We start from the raw sequence: 24,977 nt of genomic DNA, 5'->3' as shown, positions 1-24,977 counted from the left end.
TGAAGTAATTGCCAAGGCTGCTGTGAAGAAGGTGGGCTTTCTTTACCATACTAAAAGGCTACTCACACCTAAGAGTATCCTGTATCTCTACAAGGCCATGGTTCGCTCATGCATGGAGTGTTGTGGCCACATCTAGGCTGGTGTATCTGTCACTAGTCTCTCACTCCTAGAACAGGGTTAAAAAAGAGTCACCAACTTAATAGGTCCTGAACTATCAATTAAACTCGAACTTCTGTTCCATCGCTGAAACATGACATCCTTGTGTCCGTTTTACAAGTATTCCAATGGCAAGTGTTCTGACGAACTCTGAGCATTAGTACTCCCTCAACAACAATATCCTTGACAAACCTGACAAATAGCAAAATCCTACACCTACGTAGTAGAGATCCCTAGATGCAGTAAAGCTTTCTACTCGAATAGTTTTTTCCCTCAGACTGTTGCATTTTGGAATTTCATTCCAGATCCCTGCTTCCCTGACTGTACTGACATACAGAAATTCAAGTGTAATTTGAACAGACATCTCACTGCTCAACTCCCTAAATGATATCCCTGCAAATCTGGTCCCAAATAATAACCCCTCATGACTAAGTGGCTATGTGCCTTGTTTTTGGTTAAACGACAATAAAAAAAAAGTCTGTCTCTCCTTCCTTTCTCTGTAAATAAATCATCTGTGTATATGCCAGTGATATTCACCTTACGTGAGTTGAATCAGCTTCTTCCTTTCTTTCAAAATCTCTTTCAATTCGATATAATAAGTAAAACTCTAGAAAATATTATGTTGTGTTCAGATTTCTGTTATTAAATGCTGTTCTGTCAGAAGATCCTCTGTCACTCTGATGTATAATTTTTCTGTATATTTTTGTATCTTTAAAACATTTTAACATTTAGGTTCTTGTCCAGAATTATTCCCCTTGATAAAAAAAAAAGGAAAGTCTGTATGATGTACCTATCCATGACGAAATGAAAATATCATATCCCAAAAATCATATGAATAAATCAAGTAGCTTTATTTTTAAATAAAAAATCAAATTTTATGAATAACCGAAAAGCGGCTGTCTTGTCCGCAATTTTGAAAACCATCTAAAAATTAGAAATGGAAACAACTGAACAATAATTCAAACTTGCAAGATTTATGTTGTAATGCCTATGAATTCCCATTAATTGATTAAAAATTATTTCAATTTGTGTTTTTTTTTTTTTTGTTTTGTGTTTTTGGAATATGATATTTTCGTTTTATCACGGGTATGTATAGAATACAGATCTTTTTTTATTTTAGTTTTTAATATGGGGAGAATTCTGGACAAGAACCAAAATATTTTTTGCAGACATTTTCCATTTAAATGACATTCTGATTTACTTTTGCAGCTACATGCATGTGTTTTTTTATGTGGAGTATGTTGTCCTTCATTTTAGTTATATTGTATTTTCTATTCAATTGTGTGTTGCTTGTTTAATGTTGGCAAATGTTGATTAGTTTGAGAAATGCGTCTTTATTTTTTTGTTTTTTACATTTTTATTTTATAGTGGATTAAACCAAATTGTCTTGATTGAAAACAAGTAAAAGATTGTGTTGTAATTGCCTGATTCTGTTTGTCTGGTTATATTTAAGATTTACATCAATTACTAGTCAAGTTCTTATTCCAGTTAAATAATTCAAGTATTATTATTTTTTTCTCCCCACTGCCAGGACAACCAATGTCTGCGTACAGGACCTATGTTGTACCACAGCTTACCACCCGGAAAATGTCACATCATCCGAGGGAAAAGATTTTCTCCAGAAAAGTAAGTTTGATGTTTCCTTTTTCATTCCTGTTACGACTATTGCATTGACTGTACTGTAATTATGTTATGTTTCTAAAACGCATCAGTAACTTGCTTTTCTATAACAGAAACTTGTTTTTTTTGTTGTTGTTGTTTTTTTAATATATGATACTTTAAACTCTACAGTTTTTTAATGTAATATCTCTCAAGAAGTCTAACCACTCAATACTATCTAAAGTGATTCTTTTCTAATCTTGCTTATAATCTTGCTTATGATTATGCACTGACACCAAAATATAAACAGAAATGTAACCAATAAAATTTAACCATTTGGTTAATAAATAGAAGAAATTTAAAAATCTAATATATTGCTTAACAAAATAAACAAAACCAACTAAACTTAACATCATGGATAATCAATAATGAGTATGAGAGTAAACACCTCCTCAAAATCAAAAACTCATCGTTTAAACTACATTAAAAAATTCTCAAAGATAAAAAAAATCAAAACCATCTTTACTAAAAAAAAAAAAAATAAAGAACAGTCAGTGCAACAATATTAAACAAATCCATTATTAAAAACATGAAAAATTGCGTTAAAGACCATATCAAGGATAAAAACTTATATATATATATATTGTTATGAGCTGGTAGAAGCTAAGTTCAGGAGTAATTGTCAATTCTGTGATGGATGCTTTTCCTCCACACTACCCATAACATAAAAGAAAAAAAAAAAAAAAAGTGTCAAACACTACAAATTTCACGCAATAGACTTTGCATTAAAGTTTATATCAAAAAATAAAAACTTTATATACACACACATTTTATTTGTTTTACATAAATATCTTCCAGTAACGCGATTCCTTTGGATTTTTACTTCTGGATACGGAAGTTAAACCAACTTTTCTTGTTGGATTTTCTACTCTTCACCCGACCAGTTATTCACGTGAAATCATTTTTCTTTTTTGCCCCCCATTCCCTCTGCTTCATTATTTTTCTTAAACTTTTACCAAGTAAGCTCTATGGCTTACTTGTAGTTTCATTAAATACTTTTCAAGCAAAATCTGATTCCGCATTTTGCTAATTCCTACCCTCTGATGAGAAGGAAAGTATTTATTTCGAAACTCTATGGATTAAGGACAATCCACTTAATTTGTGTCTCCTTTTTGGAAATTAAATATGTTTTTAACTCTTCTTCAAGTGTTTTTAACATGTTCTATTAATTCTTTGTTCTTATTTTAACTCTATTTTCTATTTGGTTTTATTGAGGTTTTACATCTGGTTAGGATTACTTTATAAATATTAAGTCTTTAATTATAATATATTTTAAGTTTGCTATTTTGGATTATCTTGGTAAACTTAATTGTAATTCTTATATATATATATATATATATATATATATATATATATATATATATATATAACAATTTTTATCGAAATTGCTCTAAACAAGGCATTAACCCATTTGATGTAAGGAGCTAAAATCAAAATACTACTTCAAGCTCAATAACTAGCCAATGATAAATGTTAGATGGATAGATTCCAACCCCAAAAACAGCAATTTTTCCCTCTTTTTCAAAAACAGGACTCATCGTGTGTGAGGACTAAAGGACAAAATAATGGAAGCGAGAATTACAAGCCTGTCAAAAGGAGCCCCATTGCTCACTTTCTGTTCTCCTGAAAAAAAAAAATTTTTTTAATTCATTATCTGTTCTAACATGCCGAAAAGAGATTACATTCCGTCTGCAAAACCAAAAATATTATATTTTGTAGGATACAAAGCCACATCAGAATCCAAGTGGATACAATAGCTAAATAATCATTAGAAATGAAAACATTAACATATGACATGAAATTCCAAATAAATTTTTAAAATGAAAAAACAATACTTACCTATACAAACCTAAATTAAGAAATTAAAAAAAAATCTTGGAAATATACAAAACAAACAAATCCACATTTGTTATACATTGGACACAGCTATTTAACAGACTCCACCAAAATGCAAATGTAAAAACCCACCCACAATAAAACACATTCTGTTAGAATACAAAACCTCATCCTCTTAAAATGACTGAACCCCAAAAAGTTGCAATGCCATAAAACAAAACAATCCAACCAATCCTCATGAATGGGAAGATATAAAGAACTTGAAAAATAAAAACAAAAAACTTCTTTTTGAAAATACTGGACATTAAATAATCTCCCCCCCCCCCCAAAAAAAGGATTGATAGACTATAAAACAACCAAATTAACACTAATAATGCACAACTAATCACATATAAATTGATTGGATAATTCATTATAATTGATTTAAAGACATTTTTTGCCTTAGTCAAAATCCTAATGTGTGTAGGGCTTGAAGATAATTGAAAATTAATTTTTTACACAAAAACAAAAAATTGCTTTAAGTATCTATGGCTTGTTGGATCTATTTGAGACAAGTGAAATTTATCTTTGACTTTTTGAAGATAAATTCATGTTTGTTGATTTGTTTTCAGGTATCCTGATTTGGCGAGTGTAATGAAGGCCCCCAATACAATCTTATTGTATCCCGGAGTGGATGCAATTGACATTTGTGACTTACCACACCTTCCAGGTGGTCCTGACACTGGCTACAATCTGGTCCTTTTGGATGGTACCTGGGCTCAGGCCAGGGGACTCTATCATCAAAATGCAATGGTCAAATGGCCTCAAAAGGTAACTTCACACTCGTCTCCTCTCCACCTCCCACTTTTTTTATCTACTTGAAGAAATGCAAGAATCATCAATCTACCAAACTGGATAATTTTGTTTCTTGCTTTTTTTTTTTTTTTTGTTCCTTTCACCCTCCCATTTTTGCCTGTCTCCGTGCCTCTTTCATTCTTCTTCTGTGTGTCTTTGCATGGTTTTGAGTATGACCTTAATATTCATCCAATGTTGAAGTCCCAATTTGGGAGCTTTAGGCATTGGAGCTTCTGCTTATCTACCATTCCTTCCAAGTTCACTCTGATCCAAAGTTAATGTCTCTGTCAGTATTCATCTCTGACATGACACAAAACTTGGAGATCTTTGGACAAGATGACCTCCTCTACCCCGTTTCACCACAATAAAATCCATCTTTTCTGTTTTTTTCTAATTTTGTTGTTTGTCTACTGTATATTGCAACCCTAACCCAACCACTCTAGCTCTCCTTTCCTTGCACGGTCAGTTGAGGTTAGGAATTAATAACTCAATGAAAAATAAACCTGGTATCACCCACTTTACATAATACCATAACTATATGTTTATATTACTTTTATATTTCTTATATTGATCAGACTATTCTTCTCATGTTGATTGTCTTTTGACCGTCATCAGGCATGTTGGTTGTTGCTTGGAAAAGTAGGGAGAAAAGCTATTAGCTCCGCAGATACTTTTGTATCTCTGTAAAGCCAGTAACTTTTTTCCATTCTTTTCCAAACAACTGACATGCCTGATGACGGTCGAAGGACAATCTGACCGAAATGCTGCACAAATAACATTCAAGATGAGAACAGTAGTCTGATCAATACAAGTAATATAAATAATCTCTCCTCTCAAAAATTCAGAACCATAACTATATGCTCCGTATATGATTGAATTATTGACACTGACCTAGACCGTTTTTTTATAACAGCTTAAAAAATATCCAACCTAATATTATTTAATTATTGGAATTCTTTTGAGAGGAGTAATTTATATATTTTATTTATTTGTGGACTATTATCCTCTTCTTTTAAGTTTTTTTTTTTTTTTTTTTTTTTTTTTACATTTCGGCCAACTATTCCTCTGGCTTTCATTGGGTTATCCGCGGCGGGATAGGAATGCTTAATCTTCAACTGTATCTTCAGTAATTACTGCCTTCCATAGTTGTTGTTGTCTCACCACATTTTTGGCTAACTAATGCACTGGCTGGCGTTGGGAAGAATTAAAACCGCTATCTTCAGACAATGATCGTCTAGAAGTGTAGAGATTAAACGTTTCTATCCACTGCGCCACGGACTGCATTAAAAAAAATAAAACAACTATAAAAGATGAGGATAATAGTCCACGAATAAATAAAATATCCAACTAGTTGAGAGGTTCATGACAACACATGTGAAAGTGACCTTAAGAAAATCTAGATAAAATTCCTAGATGGAATTTACAAAATGCAAATAAAAAAAATTCAAAATGATGTTTTCTTTCGCGCTTACTTTATATTCAAACATTGAGAACGAAAATCATGTTACCATATTTGATTTTTTAAAAGACTTGGTCTCAAAGGTCGACTACCTATTTTTATTCATGAGTTTCTATCTCACCATAATTTTAAAATTTGTGTTTGTTCAATTTCTTCATATCGCAATTAGCAAAAATGAGAGAAATCATCATATTAGTGGCCTGGCAAGACCACAGGGGAGACAACCAAGCAAAAAATCCCAAAGCAAAATTCATTCCAAAGCAGCAAAACTAAAGCTAGCCTGCCAGGACACTATATCTACAAATGTAGGCACATTTGGGCGTATTTTATTGGTTTGAAAATATAGGTTAACTTTTACCAAATGTCATGAAATTTTAACCATAGAATAGTATTATAATCTGCAAATTTTCATGTAGTTTCGTCCCATAGAGCCAAAGATATAAGCATTTTAATATTAAATTTATTCATGAGTATATGTATATATACCACCTTTTTTGACAATTTTATAAGTTCCAAATTTCAGCGATTATTGATCAGAATTTAACAAATAAAGGCTTGTTGGAAAGGTAATGACCTGAATTGTGTAGTGAGCTATGTGATATCTGCCCTTACGGTCAAACATTAAAGGGTCATCTATCATCAATAACCTATTTTTGGCACTTTTTCACAGCCATAAAATGTTTCAATCATAGTCATTTGTTTTCCTAGTTTTGCATATGAATTACAAAATATCTGATATTTCCCCAAAACCTCTGGCCTTAATGGAGAGGACACTAAAACTTGCTGCTATTGTTTTAAATGATCTGAAATAACAGCAAGAGGAGACTTGATTCCAAATATTTCTCATGTTATATCTCCCTTCTTTGGTTTTCATATATAAAGTAAATTTCACAGTGTATAAGGATTATTTGATACTGAAGATATTCATAATCGTATCCTATTTCCAAAAGAGTGGAGATATAACATATGAGAAATATTTGGAATCAAGTCTTCCTTTGCTGTTATTTCAGATCATTTGAAACCATAGCAGCAAATTTTAGTCTCCCCTCCATCAAGGCCAGTGGTTTGGGGGAAATATATATATATATATATCGAATGCGGAGTTGTGGATTCTCTTTTATCTCAGTCCATCCTTCTTTTTTTCTTCTTTTTTTTTATAGTAACTTTCAAGCTTTGAAATGTACATTCTTGAATTCTGATCATGTGATCCCTTTTGCAAAAGAAAATTAAAAGCCATCAGCAGAGTTTTAAGGTTCTTGTTCAGAATTCCCCTTATATTAAAAAACAAAAATAAATATATCTGTATGATGCATGTATTCGTAGCAAAACAAAAATATCATATTCCAAAAATCACAAAGTAATCAAGTAGTTTTATTTTATGAGTAACTGTAGCGTGGCTGTCATGTCCACCATTTTGAAAACAGTTTAAAAAAAAAAAAAAACAGAGGGAGATAACTCAACAATAATTCAAACTTGAAAGATTTATGTTCTAATACCTATGAATTCCCAGTAGTCACTTAAAAATTATTTTTTCATAAAAATACAATTATTTGATTAATTTACATAATTTTTTGGAATCTTTTCATTTCATCATATGTACAGGCACGTCATACAGATTTTTCTTTATTTTTGTTTTTTAACAAAAGGACACTTCTAGATAAGTACCTGCTTTAATATTCATGTTCTGTTTGTGGATAAGGTTTATTTGAAGAGGTGGTGTATATTTGATGGAAACAAAAACCGGCCTTTAACAAAGACACTAGTGTTGTCATCATGTTTGACCTAATTTCCTACATGCTATTCCATCGTCATTATTTGTTTTTATACAGACTCCAACAGATATAACAAACGTTCTTTGATAAGATATTCACAAAATGCTTTTTTCTTGAGATAATTATTTTCTCGGAAATTGCTAGTGCTCAGCCGTCAATAATATATTCTATTTTCCATTCATTACAATAAACATGTGAAGATTTTTACTCGTTAGATTGTTCTGTTGAAATGGTGATGCTTTTTACGCAAATATTACGAAAGTATAAATCATGTAGAATATCTGCATGAACTAAACTAAAGATGATCATCCCATAAGAAAGCCGGAAAAACTCATGGGGAATTAATTAAAATGAATGTTTAAAAGAATATGCAAATTAGCTAGATATTTTGTAGATGAATGCAATTCCACGACCCATCTATAAGAAAGCTGTATTTTCTTAAATGAATATAAAAAAGGGTTTTTAATATGAATACCAGTACACAAAAAAATTCATAGGAGTATAGATTTATTCATAGATAAAATAGTTATCTATTGACATGTGTTTTGCCATCACGACAGATCATCAGCATGGCTAACTATGACAGAATTGAAACTTAAAAAAAACAATAATGCAAATGTAATGGAGGAAACTCTTCAAGCCTCAGAAGTTATTTGATACAAGTAATCACTAGAAGATAACAATAAAAACATTACAACATATATATATATATATATATATATATATATATATATATTAGTCATCCAGATATAGTACTGTTTCACTGGTTCACAGCTCATCAGTGCAGCTAGACAGGCAACTGCCTCAAGCCATGATTGAAACTCCAAATAACAGTCAAGGCTTCTCACCATTGCGCTATATGGCTGCTGCTGTGTGGGGTATGAATTAACAATGTTTTGACACTTACTGCAAATGCCATAACCAAAAGCCAAAAAAAAAACATTGTATTCTACATCGTAACTGAAAAAAATATATCCTAGGACCACCGTATCCGGGGTTCTACTGTATTTATAAAAAAAGAATTTTAGTCTTTCCTTAGAAAATCATTTTGCCAGTAAGTCAATTAATTTCCTGCAATCGCTGCAGCAATTTGCTTTCATGAATTCACAATAGTCCTAATGTTGTTTTAGGGATCATCAGTTGTTTACTATGAAACACTGTTTCAGCAATTTAAAAACAAAACAGTATATTAAATCATGGTTTCCGCAGATGTGTTGGTCAAACACCACCTCCCTTAAATGCGACAACAAATATATTTTGGATGTTGTATCTAGTTTTTTTGCTCCAGATTAATTAAGCTAACCTATTCATGTTATAAAAAATGTCTTCCTTACCTGTGTCATCTGTCCTTGTTTCTAAAAAAAAAAAAGGAAAGTATTTAATTTACAAAACTGCTATATTTATCGTATTTGGATAAATCCATTTTACTATTTATCAATCCCTTTATTTATTAATATTATATTTATATATTTACATATATGCATAATAAGTAACGCGTTTCAAACCGTAGAAAACATTTCGTAAAGTTCAATTGAAAATCTTTGAAACTCAAGAAATGTTAAGGAAATGTTTATTATTATGTTTACTGCTGGAAAACCGCCTCTGTGGTACCAGTCTTCAAGAATTCTGGTGAAAGAACTGACCCACTAAATTATCGCCCCATTAGCCTCCTCCCGCTTTTCGCCAAAATATTTGAATCCTTAGTTAATCAAGCCCTAGTCCAGCACCTAACAGCTGCTAAACTCCTGACTGACAAACAATATGGATTCAGGCAAGCCCGTTCAACAGCAGATATCTTAACTGTAGTTTCTGAACGTATATATCGTTCATTGGATAAAACAGGGGAGGGTAGAGCGGTGGCCCTTGATATATCTAAGGCTTTTGACAGGGCATGGCACGATGGTCTTCTAAGGAAAATTAGATCATATGGAATCACTGGAAGAATTCATAATGTAATTAAATCCTTCTTAAGTAATAGAAAAATCAAAGTTGTCCTCGACGGACATACATCCAAACAATATGACATAAATGCAGGAGTACCTTAGGGGTCTATCCTTGGACCTCTATTATTCCTGATATTCATAAACGACCTCCCTGATAATATTGTTTCGGAGATGGGTATATTTGCCGATGACACCACTCTCTATAACAGATATGAGGGGAAAACAAATGAACACATATCCAAGGAAATGGCAGAAACACTAGAGGACGACCTCCAATCCGTAGTGGAATATGGACAAAAATGGTTGGTCACATTCAATGCTGCTAAGACTAAGCTTGTTTCCTTCAATAACTACAAGAAACCTTCTCTACCACCAATAGCAATGGCCAAGAACACATTGCCTGAAAGTACTTCTTTTAAACTCCTCAGCCTAACGTTTACAGGGAATATGAACTGGAATAGATACATTGAGAGCATTGCCAAGGCTGCTGCAAGGAAGGTTGGCTCCCTCTACCATGCTAGAAAACTACTTACGCCTGCCAGTATCCTATACCTCTATAAGGCAACCATTCGCCCATGTATGGAGTACTGTTGTCACATCTGGGCTGGTGCATCTGCTGCTTGTCTCTCGCTCCTGGACAGGGTTCAAAAAAGAGTCGCCAACCTGATAGGTCCTGAACTGTCATCTAGGCTTCAGCCTCTGTCCCATCGACGAGATGTTGCATCCCTCTGCCTGTTCTACAAATACTTTAATGGTGAATGCTTTGACGAACTGCAAACACTTGTACCTCCCCGACGTAACTACCCCCGACAAACCCGACAAGCTACTAAGTCTCATCCCTTTACAGTAGAGATCCCTAGGTGCAAGAAAGCCTTTTACTCCAATAGTTTCTTCCCCAGAACTGCGGGTCTTTGGAACTCCCTTCCGGGATTCTGCTTTCCCAACTGCAATGATATGCAGAAGTTCAAGTGTAATGTTAACAAACATCTTTCTACTCTTCTCCCTTCATAATGACCCCACTAATTAATTCCCTAATAGTAGCCCCCTGCTTCAAAGTGGCACTGTGCCTTGTTTGGGGTGAAAATTGAATTAAAAAAAAAAAAAAATGATAAAATCTTTTTTTTTAATATAAAATATCCAAATTTTCGGTATCGAAACATACCTTTATCAAGGGTAGAAGTAGACTATCAGTGTTAAAATTTGTTGTTTTTTTTTCTCTCTTCATATTTCGGTGGTATTAACCCCAATCTTTTAATTCCAGGTGCAGATCAACAGTGGAATGATCAGTAAATATGTAATCCGAACCCAACCAACTGATGTGTGCCTCTCTACTGTGGAATCTGCAGCTGTGGCTTTGTCTTTTCTGGAGAATAAACCTAAACTTATTGATGTAAGTTGTTAACTTTGCATAGGCATTTTGCTTTCTTTTCCTGAAATGCCATTTTATTATTATTATTATTATTATTATAAATCAAGGCATCATACTAGCCAGGTGTGAGACATTATCATGTGCCTTTCGGTAATCAATTCAAGCCATGCTTGTGTGACACACGCATGACCCACTAGGAGTTTTCCCACAGGCCATGATCAGAGATTACTCACTGACAACAACCAGTGATTCTCAGTACAAAATGGTACTTCGGGCCAAGATCAAAGTGTAGTATCTGTTCCGGCAGATACTGCAAGCTATGACTAGCTATGACTAGCAAAGACCAGATGTGGGGGCAACCCCACATGCCTGACCTTTAACCAGCTCCCATTTCCCACCTCTCAGGAGCTGGTCCCCTATTTCCCTTCCCCCTCCCTTCACTCCTCACATTAAAAATCGGCCTTGTGCCTAATTTGCTCGGTGGGGGAGCAAATAAATACCATCTGTTCCGGCAGATATTACAAGCAAAGACCCTATGTGGGGGCAACCCCACAGATAAGACCTTGGTCAATGTAGGGGCAACCCTTCATACCAATTGTCACTATTCAGCTCCCCTACTTCCCGGGGAGTTGGTCCCCATTTCCCCTTCACTCCTCACATTAAAAATCGGCCTTGTGCCTAATTTGCTCGGTGGGGGAGCAAATAAATACCGTGTAGTATCTGTTCTGATGCTACACTTCAATTTTTTGGTCTCAGTTAGTGGAGGAGAAATGCTTCACGACTGAGACAGTTTTTATGTTTGTTCTTTTTCTCCATATTAAAAAACGACCCTGGTGTCTAACTCTGCCCTCATGGGGAGGCAAAGTAAACAGGAACAACCAATGATACAGATTAGGCAAACGCTGGTTTCTGTATGTTACTTGTTACAGTATTAACGTTTTCCTCATTTTGGTGTCTAGTCTTTGTCCCTTTTATGGTCAATCAACAATGCCAAAGCTATATTTTATCACGGGCATGGCAAGTTGGTTAATGGCAGTTATCTTGCTTTTGTTTCTAAGCTGTATTTTATAGATTTTCCTTACACGGCATATATATGTCATACTAGCCATACTGCCATTTTTTCCGTCTCACCTTGGAATGCTGAATTGAATCATTCTCTTCTACGCCAAGGTATTTTCCTCTTCTAGGTCTTTGATGTCAGTATCTTCATCAAGCTGTATGTTTTCCATTTGAACTTTCCGAGCTCTGATGGCACACTTGGCACATTTGTCCTGACCAGACTTCATTCCAATATCTTTGGAGAAGTCATGTTCGACCTTCGAGAGTCTAGTTTAAGCGTCTGAGCTGGCGTACAGCTTGATGTCATCCATAAAGAGCAAGTGGTTGATTCTTTTGTTTGAGTTTTGTTGGTGGCCCTAGCTCAGATTGTAGGCATTCCAGCTTTTATTGAGTTCTTAACGGCTCTATCACCAAGCAAAAGAATACAGGAGTTAGGTTACCCTTTTTCGAAGATTCCTCTTCTAATCTTAGGGATTGTTACAGTTCCGTCAGTGTGGCTTTGTCATGGTTGTTTGACACATTTTTTAAATAGACAGCCATGCTTTCCTTGATTACGAGATGAATTTTATATAAATCAAGGCATCATACTAGCCAGGTGTGAGACATTATCATGTGCCTTTCGGTAATCAATTCAAGCCATGCTTGTGTGATACACGTATGACCCACCGACAGACGGCCGACTCCCAACGTCGCGTGCCATGAATTTTTCGTCAACTATTCTTCTTATGGCTGGATAATCATTTTCTTGCTGGCGACAGTCAATGGGAACACATGTGGGTCCACAAAGTAAAAGAAGGGAGTAAAACAAATAGGAAAAACACAAACACCGATGTTTCGCACATTTTTTGACGGTTGGACTTGTGAGTGTGTGTGTCTTCTCCCTGTCCTACCGATGTTTCATTCATCTGTCAGTCACAATTCGTCTCTATCTCTGTTTCGCAGTCAGCTCTAAAAAACTGTCCAACCATTGTCACTATCAGCTCCCATCCGTCGCAACCGGCAGTTCGATGTTAACTGTCTTCTCTGCGTCAGTATCCACCCCAGCTACTAGAAGCTGCCCTTCTCTGTGTTATCTGTTCTGTAGGTTTCTATTGTCATTGTCAAGTTTAAAAGGCTCGATCTAAAAATACCTACAGATTCATTGTTTGTTATTTCCCATTTTATTGTACACTGTAAGACACTTCCTATCTGCTTATTATCCCTGCCTCTCGGCACTTAGTGACTCAGAGCTTCATAGTATCACACTTGTTCCTCTGCCTCTTCCTACAGTCCTCGAGGATGGTCTTATTAATCAACAACTGGTTCTCGGTGCCTAAACACTTCCTCCTACCCCCTGCTTGTTTTCTTTCCAGGTATGCTTCAGAGGAAAGGTGTTGATGTTGTCTGCAATGAAGCCAGTAAAGAGCTTATAGGTTGTAGTGAAACAGCGGTCTGTACTTACTAGGGTGTTGTGTTTCACTCGTTTTAGGTGTGAGGGTTGTATCACCTTTTAACATCCGTGTTGGTGTGGCCTCTTCAATCCTCAATATTCTAGTGAAGCAACTACTATATATACAGCTGAATATGTCACATGAGAGACCACCTTTCTTAGAGGCTATTATTTCAAATGTTAGCATCAGAAATAATGCTAAAATGAATGCTATCTACATATTTAAATGTTTTTCTGCCCAAACTAAAATGTTTTCATTAAATGTATTTTCTCTTTTATTTCATTATAATGTTGTTTAGTTATCTTTCACTGCAAAAACTTGTACTCCAAGGTCATAAAGTGGGATTAGCAAGTTGATGCCACATAGGAGGGGCACTCTGGCCTGCAAAAAGTACCTGGGAAATCCCATTGGCATTCTCTAGTAAGGGTACCTCAGCCGATTAGCGATAAGCTAACCTCTTCTGAAAGAGAGAAGAAAAAGCCTGGGAGGGTGGACCTAGAGCTGCACAGAACTAAACTACCACTGCAAAATCAACAGGAACTAAGTAATTACAGGAATTGTCTAATCTCTTAATTTTGTGAGCCAAGGATAAAATCCCTACACAAGCAAAACAAATCAATTCTGAATTGTCTCCCCTGACTTTTCCAATAATTAAATAAATGGAGTATTGTTGCCACATCTGGGCTGGTACATCTACTACTAGTTTCTCCCTCGTAGATAGTCCAAAAAGAGTTGCAAATCTAATCAGTCCCACTTTATCAACTAAGCTCCAGCCCCTGTCTCATCACCGCAATGTTGTATCACTGTGCCTATTTTACATACATTTTAATGGAATGTGTTCTGATGACTCGTTTCACTTGTGCCCCCTCGACGTACATATCCCCGACAAACCTGCTTAGCAATAAGATCTCACCCCTTCACTGTTGATGCTCCTAAATGCCAGAAAGCTTTTTATTCTAATAGTTTCTTCCCTCGAACAGCTAGACTTTGGAATTCCCTTCCTGCTGCCTGCTTCCCTGGCTGTACTGATATGTAGAAGTTTAAATGTAATATAAAGAAATATCGTGTTAATCTTTCCTAGACATGGGCCCCAAATAATAGCCCCTTACGTCCAAGTGGTGATATGCTTTGTAAGGGGTGAACATGAGTAAAAAAAAAAACTTGCAGTAACGGCATTATTCAAAACATTGAGGGTAAATCTTTAATTAGAATTAGCTATTGTCCATCAGCTCGATATCAATTTGAGAAAATTTGTAATGTCAGTCTGTTCCGGAAAGTAGCTTTGTTTACAAGCAGCAGTTGCTGTTTATTGTTCTTGCCATATATTTTATGTATATCAGACCAAGTTATAATTCCTGACTGGGAACATAGATGAAGATCTGAAATATTGAAATAAAAAAAAAAAAAGAAACACAAAATTGCTTTTGTTTAGAAAATGTTTCGAATATTCTTCAAAAAATGAACTGTCAAAAAGAGAAATGAGGAGGGGGGTAATAAAATGGTATTTCCTTAAAATTTGTTTAATAAAATTTTATAAACATTAACATTTGCAGAATGCTAGTCTGCAACTACACCCCTTATATTAAATCCTTCATTTAAAAGCTGTGCACTGCAAGCAATTATCTCTTGAGAGAGCCAGTCCCCAGTAATAATCACCTCAAGACAGACGTTAACCACGGTTGACGCTGTCTTCTTCAACCCTGAAGTCATATCATTATACCTTTTATATAAGCTGCCATTTTCATTAGCACCAACATACTTAGCACCATGAAACTGAGTTCCTTTTTGAAGGTACATTTTTATCAAATATCAAGACACAATGCTGAGAAAGTTTACCTTTTTCCAATAGAGATTGATAAGATTCTACATCAACCCTTTATATTTTTTCGAATAAAGAAAATGATAGAAATGGTAATTGCTCAACCAGTAGTTTAAATGCTTGAGAAGTATAGCACAAGAATAAAGAGTATCTTATTAATTTGACAGAAAATAAGAGATGACCTTTAAAATTTTGAATGTAGGAGGGGGTGCAACATACTAAACCTTGTAAGTTTAGCATTATAGCCTTTTACAAACTACTGGTAATAGTATTGAATTTCCATAATATTGAAGCTGAACTTTTGTCACTCTAAATACACTCTTTGACTAATAAAAAAAATTTTCTCATCAAAATATTCCAGAAAATTTGTACATATTTTTCATTTTTTTTTTTTATTTTTTATTTTTTTTTTATTTATTTATTTTTTTTTAACTGAATCCAGTGGAGCAATGTTTTGTTTTTTCCAAATTCTTGAAACTCGTAATAGTATCTGCTGAAGTAAAATTTGGTATTTTGTCACCTTGGTAATTTCTATCTTTTGGAACCTTTTTTAGTTTTGTTTGTAAAAGAGATGGCGTAATATTCACTAACTCCAATTGAATTGTTGGTATTGAATGTAGGAACCAATTCAACTTATTTCTTTTCACTTTCAAGACAAATTGTTCCTCAAAATGTTTTTGCTGAACTTTTTGTTGCTATCCAATCGGCATGATTTACAAATTTTGTCCATTTCTCAAACAAATCAGGTTTGCCATGTGGGAAGTAAAAATGGATAGCTTTTCATATCCAGTTTTGCAACAAAATAAGACACACTTGTTCACCTTATTTAAAATGAGATCCACATTTTTTACAATATTTAAAATAAATCCATATTTTTTACAATATTTAAAATGAGATCCATATTTTTTACAATATTTAAAATGAGATCCATATTTTTTACAATATTTAAAATGAGATCCATATTTTTTACAATATTTAAAATGAGATCCATATTTTTTACAATATTTAAAATGAGATCCATATTTTTTACAATATTTAAAATGAGATCCATATTTTTTACAATATTTAAAATGAGATCCATATTTTTTACAATATTTAAAATGAGATCCATATTTTTTACAATATTTAAAATGAGATCCATATTTTTTACAATATTTAAAATGGGGACAAAAGCATTAAACTCAATAAGTAGGGATGTTAAACACAAATAAAGTATTTGAAAAAAACAAGGAAGGTTACTTAATCTTACTCCTGTTCTGCAAATTAACATGAATAAAAGTAGTGAAAAACATTTTATACTCATAAAAACACATTTTAAAAATGAAATAACGTAAAAACATTTAAATAGAATTTTATTATTCATTATTTCAAGAGTTAAACGACTTTTGAGTTATTTCCCTTTCAAATTTTCAATGTTTTGCGTAGGGTCCTTACTTTACAATATTTAAGTAATGGAAACAATAACCTCTTAAAAAAAAAAAAAAAGTGCCTCTCATGTGACATATTCAGTTGTACATGTTTGTTTGCATTTAGATTTCCTTTCTTTTCTTTTTTTTTCAGCTAAAATGATTAAACTTATCGAATTGAACAGTAAAGTAAATTTACAGATTTTAGTGCAATAAAACTGTTTATCCTAATTTTCTTCTTCTATAACAAATCCTCCAGATTATCCAAATATATGCTCATTCGAGTCGCATATTTTTTTTGCTAAACTGGTAGATCCACTCAAAAGATAAGGGCATTTTTAGAATAGTATAATGTTTATACAAATTATTTATTTAAAAATTATGTTGACCTAATATATAAACTATATACTATATATATATGTAAAAAATATGGATCTTATTTTAAATATTGTAAATATACATACTACCTAGTTATATTTGTTTTGAAACATGACGTAAATCATAAATCTACGACGTCATGTTAAAGTTATAATTATTTTGTTAATGATGTTTTAAGATTTATTTATAAAAAAATCTAAATAGTTCAGTTTGTAGAACATTAGACTGAAGATCAAGGTTTTGCTTTTGATTTTCAATCATGGCATCTACTTTATTTGCTAATTTTCAAAAAGTTAAGATTTTTTATTTTTTTAAAATTGTGACTGCCAGATAGGCACGCAGGAAGTATTATGTGTGCATAACCTGGCCCATTTGGCATAATGGTTATTGCTTGATGATGAACTGGGGAAACTGGAGTTGATTTCTCGGTCAAGTTATGCCAAAGATTCAAAAAATGGTACTTGATGTCTCCTTGTTAAGCATTCAGCATTATAATATTCGTCCATCACTTGCGAAGATGACCGTGATCATGCAGGTTCAAGGATGGATTGTTAGATCAAATAGACAAAGTATTTCCTGCATGTTGGACACCGGTGGGATAATTCTGTATCGGATGTTGATTACTTTGTCTTTTCTAATGTCACGTTTTCTCTTGCGTTCTTCATTGTGTGTGAATTCAACAATTGTAGACCCTTTGTGAGTTGCGGCACACCAGGAACATCTGTTAGTTTTTCCCATGAACTGTTTGAGGGAGACCTTCATATTGTCCTCGAACCGTTTCCGCTGTCCTCCTGTGAGTCTTTTTCTTTTGGACAGTTCACCATAAAGGAGCTGTTTTGGGAAGCTTGACTCAGGCATGTGGCATATATGACCTGCCCAACGCACCTGGCACTGCTGTAACATGGTGTGTACTGATGGAAGGTTTGATTAGGCTAAAACTTTAGTGTTTGGTATCTTGTCTTTCCACTTGTTTTTTTAACAATATACGGAGGCAGGTCCTATGGAAATGATTCAGTTTATTGGCATGTCTGGCATATACAGTTCAAGTTTCGCAAACGTACATGAGGATGATAAGCATCAGCATTATAAGGTGAGGATCAATGGTAAATTAAAAAGGAGTGACACTCTCCCCTACATTTCATGTGGTGTTGAACAAGCTGCCTTAAGTACACTTGATCATTTTTATTATATAGTCTTGGAAGTTTCTTTAAAACTATTAACAAAAGAAAAAATGTTGTCCTTCGTTGGAACATTATTATCGCTAAATAGTTTTACTTACATGAACAAATAATAGTCCCAATGTCTTAAAGGGATCATTAGTTGTTTTCCATGAAACTATTTCAGGGATTTAAAAACAAAATAGTATATTAAATCATGGCTCCCCAGCAATGTTGATCAAACACCACTTCCCATAAAACACCTGAACAAAATTATTTTTAATACTGGATCTAGTTTTTCCTCCAGAAATATTTAGGTTAACCAATTCATATCATTTAAAAAAATATATATATTTCTTACCTATGTCCTCCGTCCCTTTCTCAACAAATTTATGTGCTTATTTACAAACTACTGTTTTTATATAGTGTTTGGTTGAATCTATTCTACAACGTATCATCCTCTTCTTTGCTATTAGTATTATTTTTATATATATTTACATTCTTAGTTATTCATACCATCTCTATAATTATTAGTTAATAATTAATAATATAATAAAATAATTGTGTTATATAATAATATAACACAATAATATAATAAAATAATTGTGTTATATATAAATAGCAGTATAGCTACATTCCAAGTCCCAAATATTTACTTTTCTTACCAAATTCTTTCAGCATTTCAGAATTTCAGCCTATTCTTTTTGCAGGTCTGTTTCATTATGCAGAAACAATTAAATTATTATTATGTCAATATTGAATCTTTTCATGTTGATAGTCTTCAGAAAAAATATAAATTTTCTGCTTAAAAAGACAACCTAATGTTGGAAAATTCAGAATTCCATAGAACATTCAGCATTGTGTGTCTAGCTCAGCTGCCATTTTGGAATGAATATATATATATATATATATATATATATATATATATATATATATATATATATATATATATATATATGTGTGTGTGTGTGTGTATAATTTTGCTTTTATTTATTTTCCAGATTCTGACAAGACCTCTAGAAGCACTGTGCCAATTTCAACTTGACCATGGTGCCCAGAAACATCAAAGCAAAGAGTTCCTCATCAAAAATGGTCTTTACAAAAGAAAAGAGAAATCCACTCAAACCAAGGAATCTCTTTAACTTCAATCGACCAATGACTGTTTAGGATAACCAATTTGAGCAGAATAATATGATGCCTCCTCCTATGACCTTTTCATAACTGAACATAACCTCATAAAATGTCTTCAGAATACAATTAAGCAACCTTCTTTTTCTTTTTTTTTTCTCCCCCCCCAAAAAAAAACGAAACTTTAGGTTTTACAGGGGGAGATCAGTTACTTGTATTAATTTAGTAGTTCTCATCAAATAACCAACTTTGTTTTTTTTCTAAATGTCTATCATATGGATGTGTTCCAATTGAAGAAAATTCTCATAAATAAGTAGAAATTAAATAACTGAACTTAAAAAGGATTTTGAAAAAACTTACAAATAAAACTTGCTTGAAAATAAATAAAAGAAATGATGTTGCTATAATTTTTTTTTCTGCAAGAAAATAAACATGCTATGTTGATATAAAACAAAACATTATTGCAAATATAATTCAGCTATATGTTCTAATATTTCAACCTTTTTAAAAGTATGGGAGATTTTTTGAAAGATAACAAAGTCCAAAGAGAGTTCAATTTGTTAAATTAATGTACGAAACTGATCGCTCATCCTCACACTTGTCAACAGGATTTTTATTTATTTATTTATGTTAATCTGATGATAAATTAGTACTTAATAACATTCTATCTGCTTACAAAAGTTTAAACAAAGGTACATCAGAGTACGGTATATTATTCTGCTCAAGTTTGAATTTAAATAAAAATGTATTAAATAAACTGTCTATATTCTATTGAATATATAAATTGTTACCTAGCAACAAGTCTGTGTCTAGTTTTGATCAACTTCAACAGGGATGACTGCCTTCCGGTGATGAAGATGAAACTATGATTTTTTTTCACCATTTATTATTATTATTATTATTATTATAATCACAATTTATGATTTAAAATGGTGATTTATGTTCAGGGAAGTAGATATTGATTGAGCAATAAAGAAAGCAATAACAAAAAAAAAAAAAGCAATAATAAAAAAAACTATAAAAAAAGCAATATAAAAAAAAAAGAAATTATAAAAAAAAAAAAAAAGTCTTGCAATAATATCCAAAAGTATTTGTTGTAATAAAATTCCTGCAGTTAATCCAAAATGTAAGATTAACATTTCCAGGAATTGGTGGAATCACGTAGATATTACGAAAGAATATTCTGTATATGATTGTATAAGATCCATACCCACCAACCACACACTTTTCTTTTTTTTTTTTGTACTCTTACATAAAAAATGCATCCCAGACTTTGTTTGCAAAGGTGGTGTGTGTCATATGTGGTATTTGGCAATTCCTCTACGGATACAATTTAATTACCAAATTTTATCTACAATGTTATATAACGGTCAAATAACAAAAATTATATTTATTTTGAAAAAAAAGTTTTCTAAAGGATTTTAACAAAAGTACTTTTTAAAAAAACCTTATGCACAATCAAATACAGTGCATTAAACACCTCAAAATATCGTTTCTAAAGTTAAGAATAATTTCAAATTTTTTGAAATTATTTATTTAAAAATTTTGGAAACCAATTTGAAGGTGTCATTATTGCATAAAGATGCTAATATACTCACGAACATTATCAATGCAATTATCTTTGAATAAATACAATTATGTATTGAATGCAAAGGTTTTCAATTAAATGTTTATTTTGAGGTAATATGGTAAAATATAATCAAAGACTTGTGAAATTGCAAACCTTTAAGCACAATATGAATAAACTTTTTTAAAAAGTTTATCTGCAGTTAGCTATAATAGCTACCTGGATGAGAATCCACCAGTTTGAATAATACTATCAACTTGCATATGAATAAAAAAAAAAAAAAATGAATCAAGAAAAAATGTTTTCTTTTCTATATTACTTTAAAGATAATTGCTATTCAGAATTTTATATTTTCTTACGAATACAATCAAATTTTCAGACAAGCTTAAGTTGTACATGTTTTTCTTTGTTTAGTTTATACAGTAAAGTCATGTGAATCCATATGTAGATGTTGCTCTGCACCTGAATTGTGTGTTTATCAGTTCATTCTCATGGCATTTGTTTGGTGGCCTGGAGGTAAAGGCTTAGCAAATGGAGTAAAAGGTGTCTTCATGGCTGGGTTTGAATCTCCCAACCAGCAGAAATTGTCACCTCCTACACTAATCATTGTGTAAGCATAAAACACTAGCGTCTGTAGGGATAAAAGAATAATTTTTATTTAATTATAGATACAAAAGTGACCTGATCTGAGGAACAGTCTCTATCAAACACCTCTGTCAATTTTTAGGCTACAGACTTGAAACTTTATATATAAGGGATTTGGACCTATGAAACAAATTCAAGTTGGTTTTTAGTGGGTAAAAATAGCTGCTAAGGGGTCAGAATTTTTTAAAATTGGAACTTAGCAGGTGTAAGTCGACTTTAAGTGCTTTTGTACATGTACGCAATATACATTTATACCTTTTACAATGTCATTTTTTTAGTTTTTATATATGTAAGGACATAGTACAAATGGTAATGAATAAAGCTGAAGAGATTTATGTTTGGGTTTCAATTCTAGCTGATGGCATGCAAGTCACATTTTTTTTTTCTTTTGAAATCACTTAGGTACAATATAATAATCGATAAAGAATTAGCTCTATAATATTAAATACAAAATCTGCATGAATTAAAATATCATATTTAAGCATATTTTATGACCATGCAATGCCAGGCTGCTTCCTAGTATATATATATATATATATATATATATATATATATACTAGCAAGCAGCCTGGCATTGCATGGTCATAAAATACACTTAAATATATTTTAATTATAATTTACACACACACACACACACACACACACACACACACACACACACACTAGACTATCCATTGGCCCTTAAAGGGTAAAATGAAAAATGTTTAAAATAAAGTAATTTTGAGATTTTATTGTCTTGAGAAAATATTTTTTTTAAGTGATGAGGGAAAAAAAAAAAAAACCAGGAAGCTTCCAGAGCACTACTGCAAGCACTAATTAAAATTAAGGAGGCCCTACTAAAAGCACTACTAAAACCAAGTTTAAACCCCCCTCATTGAAGAGAAAATATTTTTTAATTAAAGCCTGAAAAAAATAAATTGTCAGAATCCATAGGAGTGCTACTAAAAGCAGTAAATATGGTTATAAATATGATTATAATTATATATTGTGTATTTATATTTAAATCGTTTCTTTTTTTAACTCAACTAAGTTAAACTACATTTATTTGTAAGAAAAACATGTTAAAATAAGTTAAAACAAAAAAAATATTGTTGCCCTCGAGTGGCTTCTAAGCCTTGATAAGTGGTGACCTCCATGGGGAAAAAAAAAGCAGTAATAGCTTTTAATATTTGACTTAAGACAGGGGTGGGCATGAAATGGTTAAGCAGACAAATTCTTTAAAACTAGAAGTCACAAACCAGATGGACGGTTTAAACGACCAAGCAAGCTGATCTGAGTTTTATAATTATAGATATATATATATAATTTAGATACTTACAGGAGAGATACTTACATAAGTGGTTCAATGGAATTGACTGGATGGAAATTTGTTATCAACTTCACTAAAGCTACCTCCTGTTTAAATAATGGTGCCTGTTGTTTAGCTGACTAGTGCCGTTGCACTTCAATTGAAGTCTGTGATCATTATCATTTTGTGTCCTATCCAGGATTTGTTTGTTTTAGGTAGCGGTCATAACCTGCATCTAGCTAGTGGGAATAAAAGGAAACTTCTCAAAAAGAAGAGATAATGTTGTGTTAAGAACTTTTATTATCTGTGATGATATTTCTTAGGAAAATCCATTGAGTTTGTATTTCATAACATTGAAAGTCCAAATTGTGGAATGGCACTAGTCATCAGTCAGAAATTAAAAAGTAACCTTTCCATTTTGGTAGTTCACAAAATTTTAAAAAAAAAAAAAAAAAAAAAAAAAAAAGTAAATTTGTAGTTATATAGTCAAGCAAAGTCCCCAGACGCTTTCTGCGAGCCTGTTTCTGAAAGTGGTAAGGACTCTGAATAGTCCCTTTTGTTTTGTTTTTTTCTTACATCTGCATGATTGGCGCGATTTTCTTATTTACTATTAAGATTTATTGAAAACACTTTTTTCTTTTTTTTTTCTTTTCCATATGAAGTCATGAACTATTTTTAGTTTATGAGATAATGCCAGCGACAAACGTTTAAATAAAGTTTTATTTTAAAAAAAAAAAAATCATTTCTTGAACTTTCTTATTATAAAAATTTAAAGAGTTTTGTTTCTTAAAAAAAAAAATCATTTCATAAACATTTTTTATAAAAGTACAAATAAATATATAATAAATAAGTTTTCTTATTTGTATTTTTATAATTGCCAATAATTTGCTTTTTTTTTTTATTTCAGTAAATCGTTTCACAATACAAATAGTGTTAACATTATTTTGTGATAGAAAATCTTTTTAATAATTTTTTTAAAAAATCAGAAGGGACTATTCTAAGTCCTTACAGCTTCTGGAAACAGGCTCAGAGAAAGCGTCAGGAGACTTGACTATAACCAAACTTGTTTGCGCAGCTCAGAAATCAAAATCTCACTAACTGGATTATCTCCCTTCCTTTAATTATCTCACCTTGAACATCTTTAGTTGTCTTAAAATTTCAGCTGACATTGAAGAAAAGGAGTATGTTCTCAACATTACATTGTATTTTAAACATCAAAATAACTCTTAGTGGGGCACAGTTATCGAAAAGACATTAGAAGAAATCTTGCCTTGTTTTCTGTCCCTGATGGATGTTTCTGGGTAGCATTATCCAAATAATCTCAAAATCCAGGAGGACAAAGGGGTATATTCTTGCATACAAAACCTGTACATGAGCACAGCCCCTGGTATATGATTTCACTGTGGCTATATTCATGTAAAAAATAAAGTTTATAAAACAGATCAATCCAATAATTAAAGTATAGAAATTTGATAATTTTAATAACTAATTAAATTGTAAGTTCATTTATTATGTTTTTTTATTATTTAAAATTAATATACAAAAAGTAAATTATTAAAGAAAACGGGTACTTTTTTTTTCTGAATCCAAAAAGAGATGTTTTTTGCAGACGAAATATTTTTCAGTGGAATATATACAATTGTAATAAAAAAAATTGAAAAAAAAAAAAAACGTGCAAGGCATTATAACACAGACTAAAGTTTGTGCATAAATTCCATAAATATATTGGCATAAAAGAATTGTACTTGCCAAGAAATTTGTAGATTCAGTTGCTTATAATCGTCATGTGGAAGCGCGTATTGTCTGTCAACGCGTGGTGCATGTGCCGATTTAGCTGTACATTTACACTTTCTTTTTCTTTTTTTTTTAACCATCAGATGTCATAATTTTTATGGTATCTTTTTAACCAAAAAAAAAAAAAAAATTGATTGCAAAATATGCTCTTATAAAAAAAACACAATTTTTTTCTGGTTTAACAGAGGAAATTCTGGATCTGTTATTGGCGTGTTCAATTCAATTCAGTAATTTGTCCAAAACAAAACAAACCCATTTCAATTTTCAGTTGTGTAGAA

At 32.3% G+C, this 24,977-nt stretch overlaps 1 protein-coding gene across 1 annotated transcript in view; it reads left to right on the top strand.

Annotated features, from left to right (window-relative positions):
* The window catches only part of LOC145284864 (tRNA-uridine aminocarboxypropyltransferase 2-like), a 42,055-nt gene extending 21,849 nt beyond the window's left edge, over nucleotides 1-20,206 (top strand). Inside the window, exons 3-6 of the mRNA XM_080133867.1 lie at nucleotides 1,688-1,782; nucleotides 4,263-4,461; nucleotides 10,921-11,049; nucleotides 19,279-20,206. Coding sequence (XP_079989993.1) covers nucleotides 1,688-1,782; nucleotides 4,263-4,461; nucleotides 10,921-11,049; nucleotides 19,279-19,419 — 564 coding nt within the window. The 3' untranslated portion in view covers nucleotides 19,420-20,206. The remainder of the gene's footprint in view (nucleotides 1-1,687; nucleotides 1,783-4,262; nucleotides 4,462-10,920; nucleotides 11,050-19,278) is intronic.
* Nucleotides 20,207-24,977: the final 4,771 nt, after the last annotated feature.

This window comes from Euprymna scolopes, chromosome 9 (assembly GCF_053919585.1).
Source record: "Euprymna scolopes isolate OS-2025 chromosome 9, ASM5391958v1, whole genome shotgun sequence".
Lineage (NCBI taxonomy): Eukaryota > Metazoa > Mollusca > Cephalopoda > Sepiida > Sepiolidae > Euprymna > Euprymna scolopes.
This window is presented reverse-complemented; position numbering and strand designations above follow the sequence as displayed.